This window comes from Apostichopus japonicus, chromosome 13, assembly GCF_037975245.1.
Source record: "Apostichopus japonicus isolate 1M-3 chromosome 13, ASM3797524v1, whole genome shotgun sequence".
Classification (NCBI taxonomy): domain Eukaryota; kingdom Metazoa; phylum Echinodermata; class Holothuroidea; order Aspidochirotida; family Stichopodidae; genus Apostichopus; species Apostichopus japonicus.
The window spans coordinates 7309497-7328900 of NC_092573.1; the positions used below are offsets into that span (position 1 = coordinate 7309497).

A 19404-nucleotide genomic window follows, 5' to 3' on the forward strand; every position below is an offset into this window, starting at 1 on the left:
GGCCATATTTGTGCTAAAGGACATGTACATAGAGCTCTATTGGTCTGTGTAGTAGTAGTAGTAGATTGGACATGATTCAATCATTGAAGCTAGTCAAGAGCAATCAGATAGTATACACATAACGAATGGTTATGAGTGCAATAGTGCAAATATTTCATGAGTTGAAAGATGGAATGTTCCATTCAACAAGGCGCAGCCGAGTTGAATGGAACAAATTACATCTTTCAATGAATGAAATATTTGCACTATTGCACGAATGGAAACCATTCATTATTTGTTTTATACAACACCTTCAAATTTGGATATAATTGGATGTAAAATGCACTCATGCAACAGATTGTTTTGAACAGACAGGTTTCTCTGCTCTCTAACCATTGAAAAAAGTGCTATCAAACAAGTATAACCCATGGTTCTATTTCATAGAGTGCAATAGAGTGGATTTTGCATGCAATTGACGAGCAATTGACCAATCAAATGGCCGGAATATAATTAGGTGTTGTATAATAGTTTATGGCATGTACACTTGAAATCCTAAGTACTAATAGTTCATGTAACCTCATTCAAGAAGATGATTGCAGTATTACACACTTACAGTATCGTTCCTAAGGTGTGGAGAGTTTTTTGTTTTTGTTACAGTATTTAATATCTAGATTTACTTTGCTGGAATCTTCAAAGTCAATTACTTGAATCCTCTAATTAATGCTTACATGAATAGTTTATAATGGGCCATGGGGTGACCTTGATAATGCATACTGTGGTCTGAGCCTCTTCAATGGGATATTGGGAACCATCATTGAGATGGTTGCCGAGATAAAAGCAGAACATTTTAAGGCATTTATTATGGAGATAGATCCATCCTACTCAATCCTTTTAGACAACCAAATGAACTGTTTAAGTAATCATTAGAGAAAAAACAGATTTTCTCTGGGAAAACCTAAAAGCTTTTTGAGAATACGTCCCTAAAATGGATTGTGTCTTCTTAGTTTTTACACAGTAAATTTGAATCTATGAGTGGAAAACAAGAATTCAAAACTAGTTATACTTTTAGAGGTACTCAGTATTATTGAAATAATTGAAAAAAAAGTCTCTTGTACTGTTCATATACTGTACTGTACTTATATCAAGAAATATATATATATAATAGAAAATATCATTTTACAAAGATTTTCCGATCTGGTCAGTTGGATATGACCCTTCATTATGGACAAGTAAAATACTGCCTTGCTATTTGCTGACAGTTCTCCGTCTTTGCTATTTGATATGATGATTGAGTTCTGAACTAACATGAAGCTAGCAAGCCTATCAATCTTCAACAAAGACAATATTGTTCTAGTATGTGCTTCCTATATACTGAATAAGGTATATATATATTCTTGAAGCTGTAAGATCAGAAATGAATATAATAAGGCCTACCTGCATGTGTGTTGTTACTTATAAATCTATATTGCTGTCAAAGAAGCTCCCTGTTGATATGTACAGTATCTGAACTAAAAGTTCGAAAGAAATCTTCATCATGTTGTGCTTGCCCAGATACAATCTATTAACTTCTAATCTGCTTGTTCATTTCTTCAGTTCTTCATGTTGTGTACATGTGTATTAAGATGAATGGTCTTGTGGGTTTCTATGGCAACTGAAATGCCAGTTAATTAAAGAAAGCTACTACAGATATCATTGAGTCATATCGTAATTGATGATTAATATTTATGAGGAGACGATATTGTAATATTGAAATTCTTTATTTATGAACAGTCGACACGTGTATCAATTTACCTGGGATTCACTATTTTGGTAGCTTTTGTTCACAAAATTTGTGTGAAGTAGCAGTACAGTTAATGGGAATGGCTATGATAGCTCACAGTAGGTCATCATAGGAAGGCTGTCTCTGATTTAAATTTGCTATTTTTATCGGAACTTTTCCAGGTAAATTGAAACGAAACGGAAAGATTAAGAGGATGGAACCAGTGGTCTGCCAGATTTGTAATAGAGACTTAACCAACATTAGTGAAGGAGAACAGACAAAACATGTGAATAGGTAAGCAATCCCTTCTATTGTTTAGCGAGTAGTACTGTGTATTCTTGCTCTGACCAAATGAGACATGTTTACATTGCAATCTGATTGATGCAGTTATATAAGTATACATTAGTTAGAATTTACATATATATATATACAGGTATATACTGTATATATATATATATATATATATATATATATATATGTATATATATATATATAAATCGATTTATCATTTATATATATATATATATATATATATATATTCCCCCCCGCCCCCCCCCCCTGGAAGCTTTGTCAGCAATACATGGCAGTGCCGAGTATTGCTGACGAAACTTCCAATATATTTTCTAAAATTGTACTCCTTATTTGTCAATTATGAGTCATATCGTAATTCTCTGTTTTTTTTTCTAATAATATTATATGTATCTACGGTATATATATATACATATAAATTTATAGATTGTTATATGTAGTGTTCAACCGATTATGCATAACAGAAAATACCGATTACCGATTATTTTTTTCATAATCATACCGATTCCGATTATTTGAAAATGAGAAAATATCCCGTTTATACGAAATCGGCAATAAAGTTTGACAGAAACAATTATTGTTGTGATTTTCCCGTTTCCTTTTGCTTCGTTGTTATATAAGGCTCTAAGGTATCATTTTGTATGTACCAAATTACCTCTGGAGTTTCTCGGAAAGAAAAAAAAGTTTTTTTTTTAATTTATTTTTATTTAGAAAATACGGAAATATGACATCCTACCTAGTCAGCACTGTGCTAAGCGAATGGCCTAACCACCTCGACGTGAATGTCACCTGTTAATGGCTTGAAATGGGCTAAGAATAGTTACTCAAAATATCCATCGCAAAAAGTATCTCAGACAAACCATCCATCTTCAATCTTTACAAAAGTGTAAATTTTGATGACATATTGCCTTCATTCCGACATTATTTTGTACTCATTTTCAGTATTATACTGTTTATGAACAAATAGAAATGTTACGAACTTGAAGTTAAACATACCTATTCGTTACCTATTTTACTCCATTCAGGTTCAATTAGAAAATGTAAGCTTAGGCCAATCAAACTGAAAAGCAAATTGTACCATCGTAACTTGTTTAAAATTACTCTAAAATGTAATACCAGATTGATGTAAAAAGAAATAATAACAACTAGAAACTACTCCAATATAAAATATAACATTCCCTCTATAAGACATATCACTTACAGTACCTTCCAAACAAATGCCGATTTCCAGCAAATTGAAAGTAAATTAAAGTAAGCTACGCATTTTTTGTTTGTTTTTGCAAACCGATGGTTAGGCTACATTTCCCATTGACTTAGTGTGGTTGTTAGGCTAACATGTGGTCGAAGATTGCAGTTTCTGTGGATATTTTTATTTTTTATTTGCGACACAACTAGAGCGAATAAACAGATGGCAAGGTTAGATTTCCATGCAGTTGACTTAGTGTGAAGTAAGGCTACCATGTGGTCGGAGATTTGTGAGGATTTTAGGTCATTTTCGCTGGTACTGTACTGAAATTGCTTCGTGCAGGCCGTAATTTGCTATGGGAACTTCCCGGTGATTGTGCGCGACCCTCTCGCACTGCTTCAAATTTGATGCGGGATGTGAAAAATGTTTGCGCAATTCGCGCTGCAACTGCAATTCCTAGCTAAAGCAAATGCATGTCACAATTAATTTTACAGAGACACCTGATATAACGAGGGCGATTTTCTTATATTTCTTTTTCGCACTCGTAATTGTGCTTTAGGGCTTTTTAGCACTTGCGAGGGCGAATCGCCCATCGCCCCGCTTATTTCCGACCCTGTCAAGCACATTCGTTAATTCGCGAAATTGGTATTGCTGCTATGCTTACTGTGCCAAGAAATTTGAAGTCACTAACCATGAGGGAAGCAAAATCGGCGACCCTGGCAGCGTAAATTGATGAAAGTATACACTGTGAAAGACGTATAGAGGGTGTCTTATTTTAATATTTCGTAGTAAAAGAACAAACCTAATACATCAGTTGATAATTTCAACTTCCATATGTTTTTGAATAATGATATTTTCACCTTCCATATGTTTTTGGATAATCGGTATGACATAACTGGTATTCCACGTAGTTTTTACCGATTCAGATTATGTTCCGATTATGCAATATTCGTACCGATTCCGATTCAGATTAGGCTAATCGTTTGAACACCAGTTATATGATACATGCAGATGTATAAATTGACTCATATACACCAACAATATTTACTCACTTTTCTGTAAGCTATACAGATACGGTACAGTACTACAGTACAAGCTCAAAATGATGTCATTGTACTCTTCCTGAGTTGATATATAAACAAACTTTGCTTTTCCTGTGTCTTTTTGTTTACTGATATGTTTGATGTTATAAATTAATAGTAATGAAAGTGAAACTATCTAAAGCAGAGATCTGCAAACCTGTGAATTGCAACACATAGTCAAACTGTAAAATAAGGAACTACATAACTTTTGTTACAGCTTTCTGCTTCTAAGGCAGGATGAACATTAAAGTGCTTGCCATACTTGTGTACTGTAGTTATGTGTGAACTGTAGTTACGTGTGAACTGTAGTTACATGTGTGCATGTGTGCTGTAGTTACGTGTGTACAGTAGTTACATACATGTGTGCTGTAGTTACGTCTGTTCTGTAGTTACAGTACATGTGTGTAGTTATGTGTGTACTGTAGTTACGTGTGTGCTGTAGTTATATGTGTGTAGTTACGTGTGTACTGTAGTTACGTGTGTGCTGTAGTTATATGTGTGTAGTTATGTGTGTACTGTAGTTATGTGTGTGCTGTAGTTATATGTGTGTAGTTATGTATGTACTGTAGTTATGTGTGTGCTGTAGTTACAGTACATGTGTGTAGTTATGTGTGTACTGTAGTTACGTGTGTGCTGTACAACTTAGTTATATGTGTGTAGTTATGTATGTACTGTAGTTACGTGTGTGCTGTAGTTACATGTGTGTAGTTATGTGTGTACTGTAGTTGCGTGTGCTGTACAGTAGTTATATGTGTGTAGTTATGTGTGTACTGTAGTTACGTGTGTGCTGTAGTTACGTGTGTGTAGTTATGTGTGTACTGTAGTTACGTGTGTGCTGTAGTTACGTGTGTGTAGTTATGTGTGTACTGTAGTTATGTGTGTGCTGCACAGTAGTTATATGTGTGTAGTTATGTGTGTACTGTAGTTACGTGTGTGCTGTAGTTACGTGTGTGTAGTTATGTGTGTACTGTAGTTACGTGTGCGGTACAGTAGTTATATGTGTGTAGTTATGTGTGTACTGTAGTTACGTGTGTGCTGTAGTTACGTGTGTGCTGTAGTTACGTGTGTGTAGTTATGTGTGTACTGTGGTTACGTGTGTAGTACTGTAGTTACGTGTGTAGTACTGTGGTTACGTGTGTAGTACTGTGGTTACATGTACACGGTAGTGCTGATAGTGTCGACTCTTCTCGCATAGCTCTTCTTGCGATTACAGCATTACTCGGTTATAGCTCAAGATTACATTGCAGATATACAGTCAAGACAAATCATTTCCATGGTGCACTGTCTTTATTTGTTCTTTCGTGTGTCTTAACATGTTGTGTCTAAATCATGAAAAAACATCTGTACCAAACAAAACTGTGAACAACTTTCAATCTTTAATGTTTCTTAAAATCATTCATAGTAAATCTAAAACTTTTGTATGAATCTACAAGGCTACTACAACTACGGGCAATAATAAAAGCAAACGTGCAAATAATGAATAGATGTAACACCTTGAAGCGCTGTGATGATTATAATAATTTAATCATCAGTGATTTTTATGATTATTATGATTAGTATGCAAGAGTTTTCTGTAGAAGGACATTCAACGTTCTAGGCTAGGCTCTAGCCTAGTGCGATGGCAGGCACATTGAAATTAAACTACACCGCAATCAACAAACTCGATCAGACATCCGATAAATGAGTAAAACTGCAATTACATGGATTTTTAACGTTCAAAATATCAAGTATATTAGGTCGAATATTATAAGCAAAGATGCCCGTTATCGTCGGCCTCTTTAGAGTGTTCTGGTAATTCTTTCATCCAGGTAAATTAATTTCTATTTTGTAATGAATCGTAGGTGCATTGATGCTCCATCCAGAAGTGATGTCATCAGTCCTGCAGAGACGAGTCAAACGGACGAAGGTACTGACGATGATGAGGAGGAGGATGAGAGGGAAGAGGTCATTTGTCAGATTTGTTCCAAAAATATAAGTCACATGAACACCAGAAGACGAATGCAGCACGTCAACAGGTAGTCAAATTGATTTCATGATGCATCTCTAAAAGACAGCACATTTCAAGTGTCTTTCTCAGTATTTAAATCAATTTTGATCGAACCATAATATGTTTAGTACGGAAGCATCTGACGTTGAATAAATTCTTTGTCATAGCCAGCCCCAAGAAAATTATGTACTGTAAGCTATAATGTTTACTGAAACCAGTTATGTACAGTACATTATGATATCATTCAGTAGCTCTGATCTCAAGTATTGTCCAGTAGTAGTAAGTCCTTCATGTAGTCAATGATGTGGGTTCATTCAAGGTCATTTGATCTCAAGTATTGCTCAATAGTAGCAAGTCCTTCATGTTGTCAGTGATGTGAGGTCATTTGATCTCAAGTATTTTCCAGTAGTAGTAAGTCCTTCATGTTGTCAATGATGTGAGGTCATTCAAGGGTCATTTGATCTAAATATTTCAATATAGTCGTTTGCTTTTCCTTCCAAAGTAATAAAGTAGTATATACTGCTACAATAATTTGTAGGAATCTGAGGTCGGTGATCTGGAATTGAAGACCTACAGGTGTCCTTCACCACTGCTAGTTGATTACAATAAGAATTATATTTTCTTGTGAAGTTAACTCTTTAAGTTAAAGGTACTTTTTCTTTTTCCATTGTGTGCATTGAACTACAGTATGCAGTATCTTTGTGTAGTTTTCTTTCTCCTCTCTCAATATTACAACATGGGGAGAGTTCTACCGGTCAAGATTCTGTAGTTTTATGTCAATGTTGTATTTATATACCTACCTCCCCATTCGGTCCAGGCAATGCAGGCTTAATATTATCAAGTCTACTACTGTTTTGCCCTATTAATATCTCCCCCCATGTTGGTGTAAAATCGACCTGATTCCTGATTATTAGGGAAAAAATAAAAAGAGATGGAAAAGGGTTGGGATAAGAAGGGGACAGATATTGTTTAAATACATTTTGTTAAAGTTCAGACAATTTAAAAATTAGTTCCAGGTTGTTGCGTTTGTATTAAAAATATACTATAGTAAAATATATACTCAGGTAACATTCACCAGTCCTTCCTATAAATCTGTTTGCTTTTGCCCATTAATGGTACAACAGTTTGTTAGACAAACAACTGTCAGTCTGATCTCCACATAATTTACAAACTGTTTTTCTACAGTAGTTTGTTATACCTACCGCTGCTGCTACGTACTTCATACTGTAGACAACAGTTCTCTGTTAGTATAACATCAGACATTCATTGAAAGTGGTTTTGCTCACACTGGTATCAGAGGAAGTTCTCAGGAAGTTATATGAACCTTGTCCAGTAAAGGTTGTATATCTCTATTCATAATCTAATAGTGTTCAGTGTATTTGTCTGCTTTTGTCTTCAGGTGTATTGATTCAAATTTGGAGGTGAACAGAACGACGACAGGAACGAAGGCGGTCTCTCCTCCTCCTCGGACACACCAGGAGCCGAATCTTCCCCGAGCTCATCCTGTCCCCAAATGTATTATATGCGGTATTCCTCTCAATACCCAAAATGTGAGTAAAAATTATCCCTCTTCAAGTAATTCATTTTCTCTGCTTTATTTCACCTGCTTGTTTACAAAAATTCTACTGCAGGATTCAACAAGTGAATAAAAACCAGTGTGGTTAGTGTTTCCTTCAATACTCAAACATTGCCGTTTACTTCCAGTATTGAACATTTGTCGGCAATAAATACAAAAACTAATTTCAGAACTCTGATTGGAAACTGATGAAGAAGAAAGGGAGAACTTTTGGCCCTGTGCAATTAACAAATGGCAAAAGGAAATTTCTTAAATTGATGTTTTATTTTTGGGGTGAAATGTTGCAATACTTCTGAGTCTTCTATAAAATATTTGACTCATTTGTCTTCTTATTAAGCATAGTTAAAAGCAATTCCTGTGAACTTTTGACACGGGAATGGTCTATTTATTGTGCAAATGATAAAAAAAAAAGGAGAAGTTATGGTAAATATTCCAAGCCAAATATGTAAAAAATACACAGGAAAGTACATGTACCTTTTAAGACTATAAGAAGGGCAACAATTTTGAGCAAGTTCATATCCAGTATAAAATACTTCTTCTCACCTTCTGTGCTCATCATCTTGAACGGCCTGTGTACCTGTCACAACTTCTCTTGCCATATACTCCAACTCGCACACTTCGTTCCTCCAACAAACTGTTTTAACTGTTCCAAAACCACGATTGAAGAACTATGGTTACAGAAGCTTCCAATACTCTGGGTCTTATCTCTGGAACAAGTTACCAGATCACATTCGAACATGCTATAAACTTTCTACTTTCAAAAGTCTACTTAAGACCCATTTTTTCACTTGTTCTTTTGTAAATTAATTTACTTTATCTGTAAAGTGCCTTGAGCAGTAACTTTTGTTTACTGATTTGGCGCTATATAAGTCTCATTTATTATTATTATTATTATATTGCTGGCAACAGAGATGTTAATGTGAATGAATTAATAAATGGAGAGGAAAGTCATAATTATAAGTCATGATGATAAATCTTTATAGAAACGTTAATACTCTCCACATTAATAAGAATTTTCCTCGTGCTGCTATGACAGGGTCTGAAATTCTTCATAAGCATATCTAGCTGGATTAAAATGTAATTAAGCTCACAGGAATCACGAGGAATCAACACAAAAGTCTTTTCTATTGGTTTATCTTCAGTATCTTAAAATCTAAGTAAGCACAAACAACTGATTTGGAAATGACTTGGTTCCAATGTATTGCCACAATTATATCAATGAATTACGTAAAGATAACTATTATTTAGCATAGATCCCGATTTTTTTTTTTTTAATAAAGAGACCTATATTATACCTACCAAACTGCCAACACCAGTACAGTCTTTCATCTTTTCCTAATGTAAAATTTTTATTCCTGAACATGTGGCAAAGAATCACCTAGCCTGTTGACATGATATGTTGATACAGTTCAAATGTCATTTCCTATCACAGTAAATGCATTCAGTGATGTTTTTCTAACCAGCCTTTCATAGTAAGTATATATGTTTATGCTCATTGGTAAGCTTTCAAAACCCATGATCTTTTTATACATTTGAATCTTTGTTCCTTTTTGCTTTAAATCTAAACAGAAAAAGAGGAACCACCTCAAATCATGTGCCTTAAAGAATAATATTACCACAGTGCAATTACTGGACATGGTGAAGCATCATGAGGTGACAGGGGAAACACTCCAGATGGTTCAACCATTGGTTGGGTAGGTGTTTGTAAGGCTTAAATAGGGCTTCAGTATGGTAAAGTGTATGTTACAATAACAGCATGTAAAGTATAGAGTACTGAACACTTTGAGTATGGTAAAGTGTATGTTACAATAACAGCATGTAAAGTATAGAGTACTGAACACTTTGAGTATGGTAAAGTGTATGTTACAATAACAGCATGTAAAGTATAGAGTACTGAACACTTTGAGTATGGTAAAGTGTATGTTACAATAACAGCATGTAAAGTATAGAGTACTGAACACTTTGAGTATGGTAAAGTGTATGTTACAATAACAGCATGTAAAGTATAGAGTACTGAACACTTTGAGTATGGTAAAGTGTATGTTACAATAACAGCATGTAAAGTATAGAGTACTGAACACTTTGAGTATGGTAAAGTGTATGTTACAATAACAGCATGTAAAACATAGAGCACTGAATACTTGAGTATGGTAAAGTATTAGTAACAATGACAACATGTAATGTATAGAGTACAGTACACCTGAGTGTGGTAAAGTGTATATTACACTAACAGCATGTAATGTATAGAGTACTTTATACCTGAAAGCGGCAAAGTGTATATTACAATAAAAGCATGTAAAGCTGAAAATACTATACACTTGATTATAGTATAGTGTATGTTACATCATATGACTAGCATCGTCACCTTTTAACCTTTTTTCCCCCCTGTTATTAATTGTTCAAGTAATTACATTATTCTTTCTCATTTGTGCCAATAGATCAAAGGGGGCGCATGCTGGTGCCGTAACAAAGATCAAGAAACCCAGAAAAAAGAAAGAGTAAGTTTGTGTCTTTCTTTCAATCAGCTTTATAATTTGATTTCCTTTAGAAAGAGGTAGTTGCAATAAGCATGTTGTTACATGCTGATAGGTTTCTCTGGTGAATTGTCACTAGAGTCAGCAAGGACAGACAATGTGAGAGAAGAGATTGTTTAAAGAGTAGTCCATAAATTAAATAAACTGGACGTAGAAGATAAAGTCTATGATACGAGAGGAGATTGTTTCAAGAGTGGTCCATAAATTATATAAACTGGATGTAGGAGGTAAAGTCTATGATAAGAGAAGAGTGTTAGCATATGTTCTGAAGTAAAGCTGTCCAGTAGATGTCTTTCAATATCTGATTTTAGTTTTTTGTAAAGTCGTAGGCAACGCTTAAGTTTCCCCTTGGTCTTTATTTGCAGTTTATAGTATAACTCAGTAATCAAGTGTTGGTGTACAGAATGTGCCTTACAACTATGTCTGTATTGTTTACTGAGAAACGTTAATATCTACAGCCTCCAAAGTAGAGATTTATTATTCCAATTTAATTTCTTGCCATTGTAATTAAAAAATGATTAAGATTTCAACAATTTGTTTATGTTTTGTGGAATAGAGACATAGATGAGAATATGCAGGTTGCCATGGCAATGTCTGCATCTATAGCTGACCAAGAGGATGAAGAGAGAAAGGCAATGGGACTTCCTGTTCTTGAACGCTTTCCAGATAAAGCATCCTCTAAGGAAACGAAGAAACGCCCAGGAAGACCACGTAAACAGACAGGAGTGTGAGTGCCATGGCAGCCAATTTATAAAAAAAGTTGTTTTTAATTCGTTTCAGAGAGTTACTGGAATCGTTTCTTGTTGGTATTCTTTGATGCTCTACACAAAGTGTAGTACATATTGTTTCCCATTCATGTAGGGTCAGTTGTGTCAAAATTGATGGTAAAATGAAACATTCTTATAATTCTGTAATTTTGGGCAATTTTGGCACATTCATAAATGTATCCAGATGTCTAGTTTAGTTTTAACTAATATGCAATCAGATATTCCATCTGTAATCGTTAAGCAGGAATTGATTTTTTGATTAAGTTTACTCTCTATCATTACATTGGCTGTTTCTATTTTGATCACAGAAATTTTCATCCTCTTCTGACGAGAACTGAACAAGAAAATCGAATGAAGTGGGAAGAAAAAATAGCAAACGTTATTGACAAGCCATCAGAGGTAAATGAGACAGTAAAAAGAATGTAGATAAACTGTTTTTTTGTGGGTATAAAATTATCTCTACCAGCTTAGTACGTTCCTAAAATCTCTCCTCTTAAATGTTTTCCTCTACTCAGAACTGTTTTAGCATATTCACCTGAACCAAAGTTTTGGAATTGATGTCTAACTTAACAGAACCATATTCTGATGTCTCATCCCACACTAAATGCTATAACTAGGTGGTAGTTTACCTCAACAAGCTACAGCTAAGACAAGAATGAGTCTTATATGCAAATTAGGTTAGGCAGAGATAACCTACTATGAAAGGGTTATAGACCTAGAACAAGTGTTGATACTCATAAAATATGGAGGATTTTGAAACCAGAGAGACATTCCTAAGTCATTTTCCAGAGAAATGTGTATTCAAGGAAAATAGCTATGTCTAACATGTTTTGCTTCATTTATTTTGGATCTGGATTTATGCTACGCTTTAGTCCTGTTTATCTTGTTTTTTTTCAATTAGTTTGAAAGCATCGCTAAAACACCCCAGGGAATTACAAGTGGACTGGCCAAGAGATATTCAAAGAGGTCCAATGGAACTAGTCACCAACTAGAGTCACCTATGGTATATATTATTTCTATATTATATCTAACAGCAGAAATGTAAAATTCACTTTTAGCCACACCCATTCCCTTCCAAGGTTCTCATGGAGGTGGTAATTTACAACGATTCCCCAAAGTATTTCATTTAAGAATTATATTTCACTGGTAACTGTCACTCTTCCGAGATATGAGTACTTGGAGTCCCTTTAGTGTGATCCTGGGAGTTTACTATGGTCTCATGGATCTAGCAGTTAAAGCAAAGTTGTGTGTGCTTTGATGACTTCTATGCATATATCAAATTATAGTTCAACGCAAACTTGATGCTGATGCATGTGGTCAGCATTTATCAGGATTTTGACCTCTTGATGTCTTGATAGCCAGTGAAGATAGCCAGTGAAGTATAGATACCTGTGACAAACAAATTTCCCAATCAGTTAAGAAAAATCTCATTCCATTTTAATAGAAGTTTTCGGTTTTGATGTTCTGTTATGCAAGACTTGATCAAGTCCGACTCTGTCATCAATAATCCAAATATGCTTGAAATATAACAATCTTATATCTTTTAGTAGAGATGTGTTTTTTCAAAGGCTGCATATGATATGTAAGATCTTAACCTGACCTTGTACTGGCCATTGGTTTCTGTGTCAGAACTGTTTAGATTCATTTTGAAAAAAACAAAAACAAGAAACTACAGGAAAATAAATGGTTTCACCTTCCATTGGAACTATGACATCGCAGGTTTGACAAAAGTAGCCAAACTTTTCAACCCTGATATTTTCCTTAAAGGAGTGGTCTTTCTTTTCAGATATCTGGGGGGGGGGGGGGGGTAAATCACTAATATATCTCTCATATAAATATATTAAAACTAATAAAACAATTGTTGAGATTGCTTTCTCCTTTTATTCATTTTGCAGAAAGTAGATAAAGACATGCAACCGATGTGGCATCTAACAACATGTGATGCTCTGTTAAATTCAAAGCCTTTCTATGTCGAGAAGCTGCTACCCTTTTTTGAATATGAAAAAGAAGCCAAGAAAACACAGAAGACTCTGAGGTTTGAAGACGATAGTCCAGAGAAGATCAATGCCATCGAGCAGGTGAGAGAAAAGATCGAAACAAATATTAGGGTTGGTGGTCTGGGTATCATTGGCAACAAAGGAAATTAAAGTATATGCCAAAAAAGTAACTTGAATATTGTTGTTATTCTTTAAAACATATCAAAGCTGGCATATAGCATCTGCTATGTAAACATTTGTAATGAAGCATGTTCGTTTTGGTTTTTACACACTGTATTAAAAGCAACACCTTCCACTTGAGCATATGTTCCAACATGTAATACATAAGGATTTAACGTGAACTCCGGATATGGATACGGATATGGATAACTACTTCTCTGTTGAATAATTAATAATCCAGCAGATGCAATCTCCTCCTGGCCATGCATCCAGTCAGGGTGTCATCACACAGGAAGCAATCATTGCTCTGGCAGAACTTATGGCAGATGATAGTCAAGAGGAAGATCCTCCTACCGGTAGGACAATATCTTCCCCAGCCGCCTCTGGTTTCATACCTCCATCATCACCTCACAAGGAACAGGTAAAGTGGTTTATGTAGTCAGCCTTGTAATCTTGGCCAAAATACATTTAGGAGTACATCCTCCCCTACTCCTACCCGCTTCCCATCTCTACCTACATTATAACCTTACAAGGAACAGGTAAAGTTGTTTATGTGTTCAGCCTTGTAATCTTGGCCAAAATACACCTAGGAATACATCCTCCCCTACCCCTCCCCTCATCCCATCGCTACCTACATCATCACCTTACAAGCCAAATGTTCTTGGCAACAGGATTTCTGAAGATACTGGGATTTTTAAGCATATTTCAAAATGTTCCAATTATAGTTGGTGTTTATGGTAATATGATTTATGAACAACTGTTGATCCTTTATCAACTTGAAAGTAATGTTATTCAGGAACTTGCCTTTGCTGAGGTATGCTCGTATGAAGTTCAACGCTAAGAACTATGCAAATTGAAGGTATCCTATCCACTGTTTGTACAACAAAATTATATGATTTATTTTATTTTATATTATATTTTTATTAAATATTTATTTTATTAACAAAAGTATGTATGCAAAAGAATTCATTTTATATACCTGCCTATTTAACAGGAAGGACCCAAATTATAAATGTATCAGACTGTAAGCACATTCCCATTGTAGACATTAAATCTCACGGTGCTCTTGTATCTTATAGATAAGAAAATGTTGTTGTTGTTGTTCTTACAAGACTAGCTACCATATTAACATTGCATGCACACCCTGTTCATTTCAGTGAAATTTTATTTAAAAAGTATTAACAATATTTCAGCCAACTGTTTTCTCAGTATTGTAATCTTTGTTTCCTTGCTCTGTTTTTGTGTTCTGTTGGTGTGACATAATGATGATCTCTTTTTAAAATAACAGGGAATTGATGCAGGCCAATACGCTATCGATAAACCACAACGTGCATTACTGGACTCCCTTCGACGTATGGTGGACTCTACTTCCATCGACCCACTAATTATTAGAACCAAAGATAACCAAATGCTCTTTGCTCACTACTTTATCCTGGCTGTCAGATGTCCTAAACTTCTAGAGGTAAAACAAAAACATCAAACCGGTTTCTGTTGTATAACAGGGTTGAGGGGGAGGGGGTATGACAGGGTGTAATGGATGAGAGGTTGGGGAAGGGGCATGGGTGTGGCAAACATGCATACAGCATGATAAACACATGGCAAGGACTAATTTCATTTCTCTAACTGTATTCATTCGTATCTTGCAGCAATCATACGGACAAAAAAACAAATGTATGAATAGCTAAAAATTCAGTCTGCCAATCCTAGTTAGACCAAGAATTGTGATATTGTGCACATATTTCAACGAAGGGTCCCATTTATAAAAGAAAATGTTTGATATTAGTGTTTGATATTAATATGTAAACAATATTCTCTTCACAGTTGTTTACTGATTGCTTTGTCAGTAACTACTGACTCTTAACTCTCACTAGAACAACTCTAAATGAATCATGTTTCCCCACTGATAGGAATGTGAAGTTTTATCGTTCCGAGGGAAGGTCACTTCCAGCGGGGAGATCAGTCTTTTGGATTATCGAAAGTCAGAGCTACTGCTGGTGATGGCTTACCTGTATGCAGGGGAGACTTACTTTCCTGAAAAGTACTTATCACAAATAGGAAGGTTTGCTAAGAGGTAAATATCAACATTGAAATCTGTGAACTTTATAACAGGCATTACTTACATATTGAAGTCACTGTAGCAGGTGAGATTGACTAAGAGTAGGATAAAGGTCAAAATTATTAAACAGTGAAATCTGATTATACTTCAGGATGTGTTGACACTTTACCTGGTTAGAGGTAGCATGTGATGACACTCAATGATGTATAGTGGTACGATATAAAATGTAATAACATGAACACTCTTGTTTAGTCATAGACGGTGATGACACACTAATGTGTATAGTGGGTGAGTGTGATGACACACTCATGTTTCTGGTAGAATGTGATGACATACATTCATGTTTAGTCATAGATGGTGATGACACACTAATGTGTATAGTGGGTGAGTGTAATGTCACACAGTTCATACTAGGCACTTCATAATTCCACCTCATAGAGTCAATATCCATGCTCAGAAACAATTCAATATTTGCAAATTTTTATTTCAACTATTTCTACTATAATCTTTATTCTCAGATTGGCAAAGATTTGTTGTAAGATATTGTTTTGTATGCAATTATGAAGAAGTATTACAAATGTAGAGCTATTGGAAGAGAAACAAATTGATCTAATACAATTGATAAAGATAGTTATTTGCTCCACATCTCTACAGGTATAACCTGGTCGAATTGGATGCAATCTGTCAGAAGAGACTGAGGGATTGTGGACCAGTGAAGGAGACAACTCCGAGCAAACTTGTCAATCAAGAGAAAGATATTCAAGATCTAATACAGAGTATATGGGATGATAACAGTGATGATAATACAATACTTGTGGGAGATATGAGCAGCGATTCCACCTTAGAGGAACTACCCAACCAAGCTGATTTAACAGACATATATGAATTTGCATTCTCTCAGAAGAAAGGTGTCAAGAAGGTAACAAATGGTGAATCGACTGAACAACAGTCGAGTGAGGCAGCTGAAAAGGGGAGGAGGAGGAGGAGGAAGGGCGTAGCTAGAGAAATGCAGGGAAGTCAGAGAGGGCACAGTCAGGATGTAGATAGGGTGGTGGATGAGGGTCTGGAGGAGAACGGTGGAGGAGGAGGAGGTAGTGAAGATTCAGATAGAGTGGTAGAATTCACTTCAGGTGACGAAGAGTCACAGATGGAAACGAAACATTGTCACAAAAAAAAAATGAAAAGTCCCGGTCGATTGGCAGAATCTCCTGATACAGATGATTCTAGAAGCAAGAAGAAAGGAATTTTAATGAGTGAAAATGTGTCAAGAGGAAAGCCTGCATCTTCTGTGAATTGGAAAAGAGAGGTAGTTTCTAGAAGAGTTGAAAAATCACCTGGAAGGAAACCCGGAAGGCCGAGGAAGATCAATTTGAAGATTAATTTGAGCTCAGATGATGATGTTGATTGGAATGGTAGTAGTGATGGCAGGCAAAGGAAGATATCACCTCGAGTTAGACGAAGAAGGAGGATGCCAAGGAAACAGCAAAGCTCCGCATCTGACGAGAATGATGACATGCGAATACGTAAGGAGCGTTTGCAAGCAGGAGAAGAGAAAAACCAGAACACAAAACAGATGCTGCTGGAAGAGAAGAAGGAAGATGTTTCGGATGTTTTCACTCCAAGGAAGAGGGGAGGATCTAGAATGGTAAAAGTACCGGGTAGTCAGTCTGGTCTCAGCGACTCTTCAAGGAAGAAGGGAGGATCTAGAAAGGTGAGAGTACTGAGTAGTCAGTCTGGTCTCAGCGACTCATTCGATTCAGAGGGAAATATAAGTTCGGGTTTATCAGTTGCCTCTCCTAAAAAACCAAGAGGAAGGCCCAGAAAGATTACCACCACCTCAAGCCAAGACTACCTGGCTAGAAGTAGTCAAAAGTCATATCCTTCTTCTTCGTTGCCGAGTAATTCTCTGCCATCCGGCAAGAAAGTAGACACGGATGCGTATCTGTTGGTACAAAGAAGATGGAGTCTGAGAGCACCCGGTCCTCCGGAAACACCAGAGAAGGGCGAACCAGAAGTTCCCTCCCCGAAGAGGATTAAACGGGTGAATAAGGGGAAGAAAAGTCATTCCATACCAGAACGGATTCAGATATTGAAATTGGCCACCAAGAAGAGGGGTTTTAAGTTTAAAAGAAAGAACACGACTGACACAAATACTCAAAGAGGCAGACCACTAAAGAGACTCAAGCCTGGTGGTGGTGGTATTAGATTGAAGGTGGAAAGCAATAACATCACTAGCAGCAGTAGCCATGATAGCATAGGAACTAGTAATGAAATAAATCCAACAAACTATCCCACCACAATAGAATCCACAGCAGCTAACAATCAGAAGACAACTCCAGATCCATTTGATAGTGTCTGGAATACTTGGAATAATGCAGTGAGGGATTCAGGAGAAACTCCAATCAAACCTCCTCTCCCACTAGAGGAAAACAAATTGGTTTCATTAAGTCAGTCTCCTTCGCTCTTTGATGATGGTGATGATGCGGATAATAATAATAATGTTAATGATGATGGTAATAATAATGATGGTGATGATGATGATGGTAATGATGGTGATGATGATGGTGGTGCTTTTTCATCAGAGGAACATACAGAGAAGGAGGAGGAGGAGGAAGAAGAAAAGGACCAACAGAAGAAGAAGAAAGAGGAACAACAGGAAGAAGAGCTAGAAGAGGAGGGGCAGATTCAGCAGAGAGAGGAGGAGAAGGAAGAAGAGTTGGAGAATAAAGAAAAGGAGGAGAATGAAGAAGTGGAGGAGGAGGAAGAAGAATTCAAGGATGTGAACAATGCTAATTCAAATTCTAAAGATATTAGTGACAGTCCACCCACAGTCAGAGTCGCAGGAGGCTTCTTGGATTCCAACGACACAACAGATCTGCCTGATTTCAAAATTTCAACTCCTTACCAATTTGGAAGGAAGAAGGATCGAACTTCACAGCTGAAAGTCAATCTTGGCAAAAAGTTGAACATTTTCCACTTGAGGACAAACAACCTCTCTCTGAACGATTCATCGGACGTCAATTTAGACCGGGACGAAAACGGCATCCATGAAGTGCATAGCGTACTGGGGAAGGAGAACATGCCAGAAGTAGTTGATATCGATGTACCTATTTCACCTGTTCTAACCACTCCTCTCTCTCCCTTGGAACCCTGCACTCCTACGTCGTCATCTCCAGTATTCGGTAACTCTCCCTCGAGAAAGACTGCTCGAAAAAGTGTACCGAGACTAAGTAATGTGCAAGATACCAGATCGAACGACGAACAAGGCAGTTGTTCATCGTTGGAAAGAGCATCACCATCCGCTGTAGCAGAGAAATGGACACAGAAATCTCTAGGAGCGCCCTCTGAGATCGCATCAATGACAAATATTCCTCTCATTCCTGCTGCTGATGATGAAGGAACAGCAGATTTGCAAAGGTTTGTGGTCTTCAATGCTGGCGAGGAAGAAATTCACTCGAGAATAGGGCAGCCTGAACAAGTGGAATGTGAGGAAAGCTTGGACGAGGGAAATGGCGATGTCGGAAGAGAAGATTCACATATCCATGCAGTCGACTTTGCTGAAGAATTTGCATTCGATCAGGACGGAGGATTCGGGGATGATGTCTGCTTGGGAGTTAACGAGGTTGAAGTCGGTTATTCAACACACGACAGTGATATAGTTTCTGGCGTTGCACCGACCACAGAGGAGGGAACAGTGTCCTCTATACCAAACATTGAAGGGATGAAGGATATGTCGATTGATCTCACAAAAGATGATGATGGCTTGGTGGTGCTAGTACAGAATGGATCAAATATCTTGGGAGAGATTGACCTCACAGATGACGAAGATGATGTTGAGCTTACGTCTCAAGATGGTGCGAGACAAGTCGCTATTAGTAAACCGCAAACTCATGTAAGTGTGGAAGTTTCATATGTTTCACCACCTTTTACTATAATAAAACCACACATAATTAAAAATGTTGATCTAAGCATTCACTGCAGTAAAAGCAGTGTCCCATTCTCTCCCTAGACAG

General features: G+C 36.5%; 2 protein-coding genes across 6 annotated transcripts in view; one reads left to right on the top strand and one right to left on the bottom strand.

Moving 5' to 3' along the window:
* The window catches only part of LOC139978694 (uncharacterized), a 29229-nt gene extending 27316 nt beyond the window's left edge, over window positions 1-1913 (bottom strand). Inside the window, exon 1 of the mRNA XM_071989109.1 lies at window positions 1414-1913. The gene's annotated coding sequence lies outside the window, so the exon portion shown is untranslated. The remainder of the gene's footprint in view (window positions 1-1413) is intronic.
* The window catches only part of LOC139978689 (uncharacterized), a 46561-nt gene that overhangs the window by 12831 nt on the left and 14326 nt on the right, over window positions 1-19404 (top strand). For 4 of the 5 annotated variants that reach the window (XM_071989094.1, XM_071989095.1, XM_071989097.1 and 1 more), the window contains exons 3-15: window positions 1921-2032; window positions 6157-6330; window positions 7702-7852; window positions 9448-9572; window positions 10317-10376; window positions 10969-11139; window positions 11488-11578; window positions 12081-12182; window positions 13075-13257; window positions 13577-13756; window positions 14624-14797; window positions 15243-15406; window positions 16046-19283. In XM_071989094.1, the coding sequence (XP_071845195.1) occupies window positions 1921-2032; window positions 6157-6330; window positions 7702-7852; window positions 9448-9572; window positions 10317-10376; window positions 10969-11139; window positions 11488-11578; window positions 12081-12182; window positions 13075-13257; window positions 13577-13756; window positions 14624-14797; window positions 15243-15406; window positions 16046-19283 (4925 nt within the window). The remainder of the gene's footprint in view (window positions 1-1920; window positions 2033-6156; window positions 6331-7701; window positions 7853-9447; window positions 9573-10316; window positions 10377-10968; window positions 11140-11487; window positions 11579-12080; window positions 12183-13074; window positions 13258-13576; window positions 13757-14623; window positions 14798-15242; window positions 15407-16045; window positions 19284-19404) is intronic. The other variant, XM_071989098.1, reaches the window with a different exon arrangement.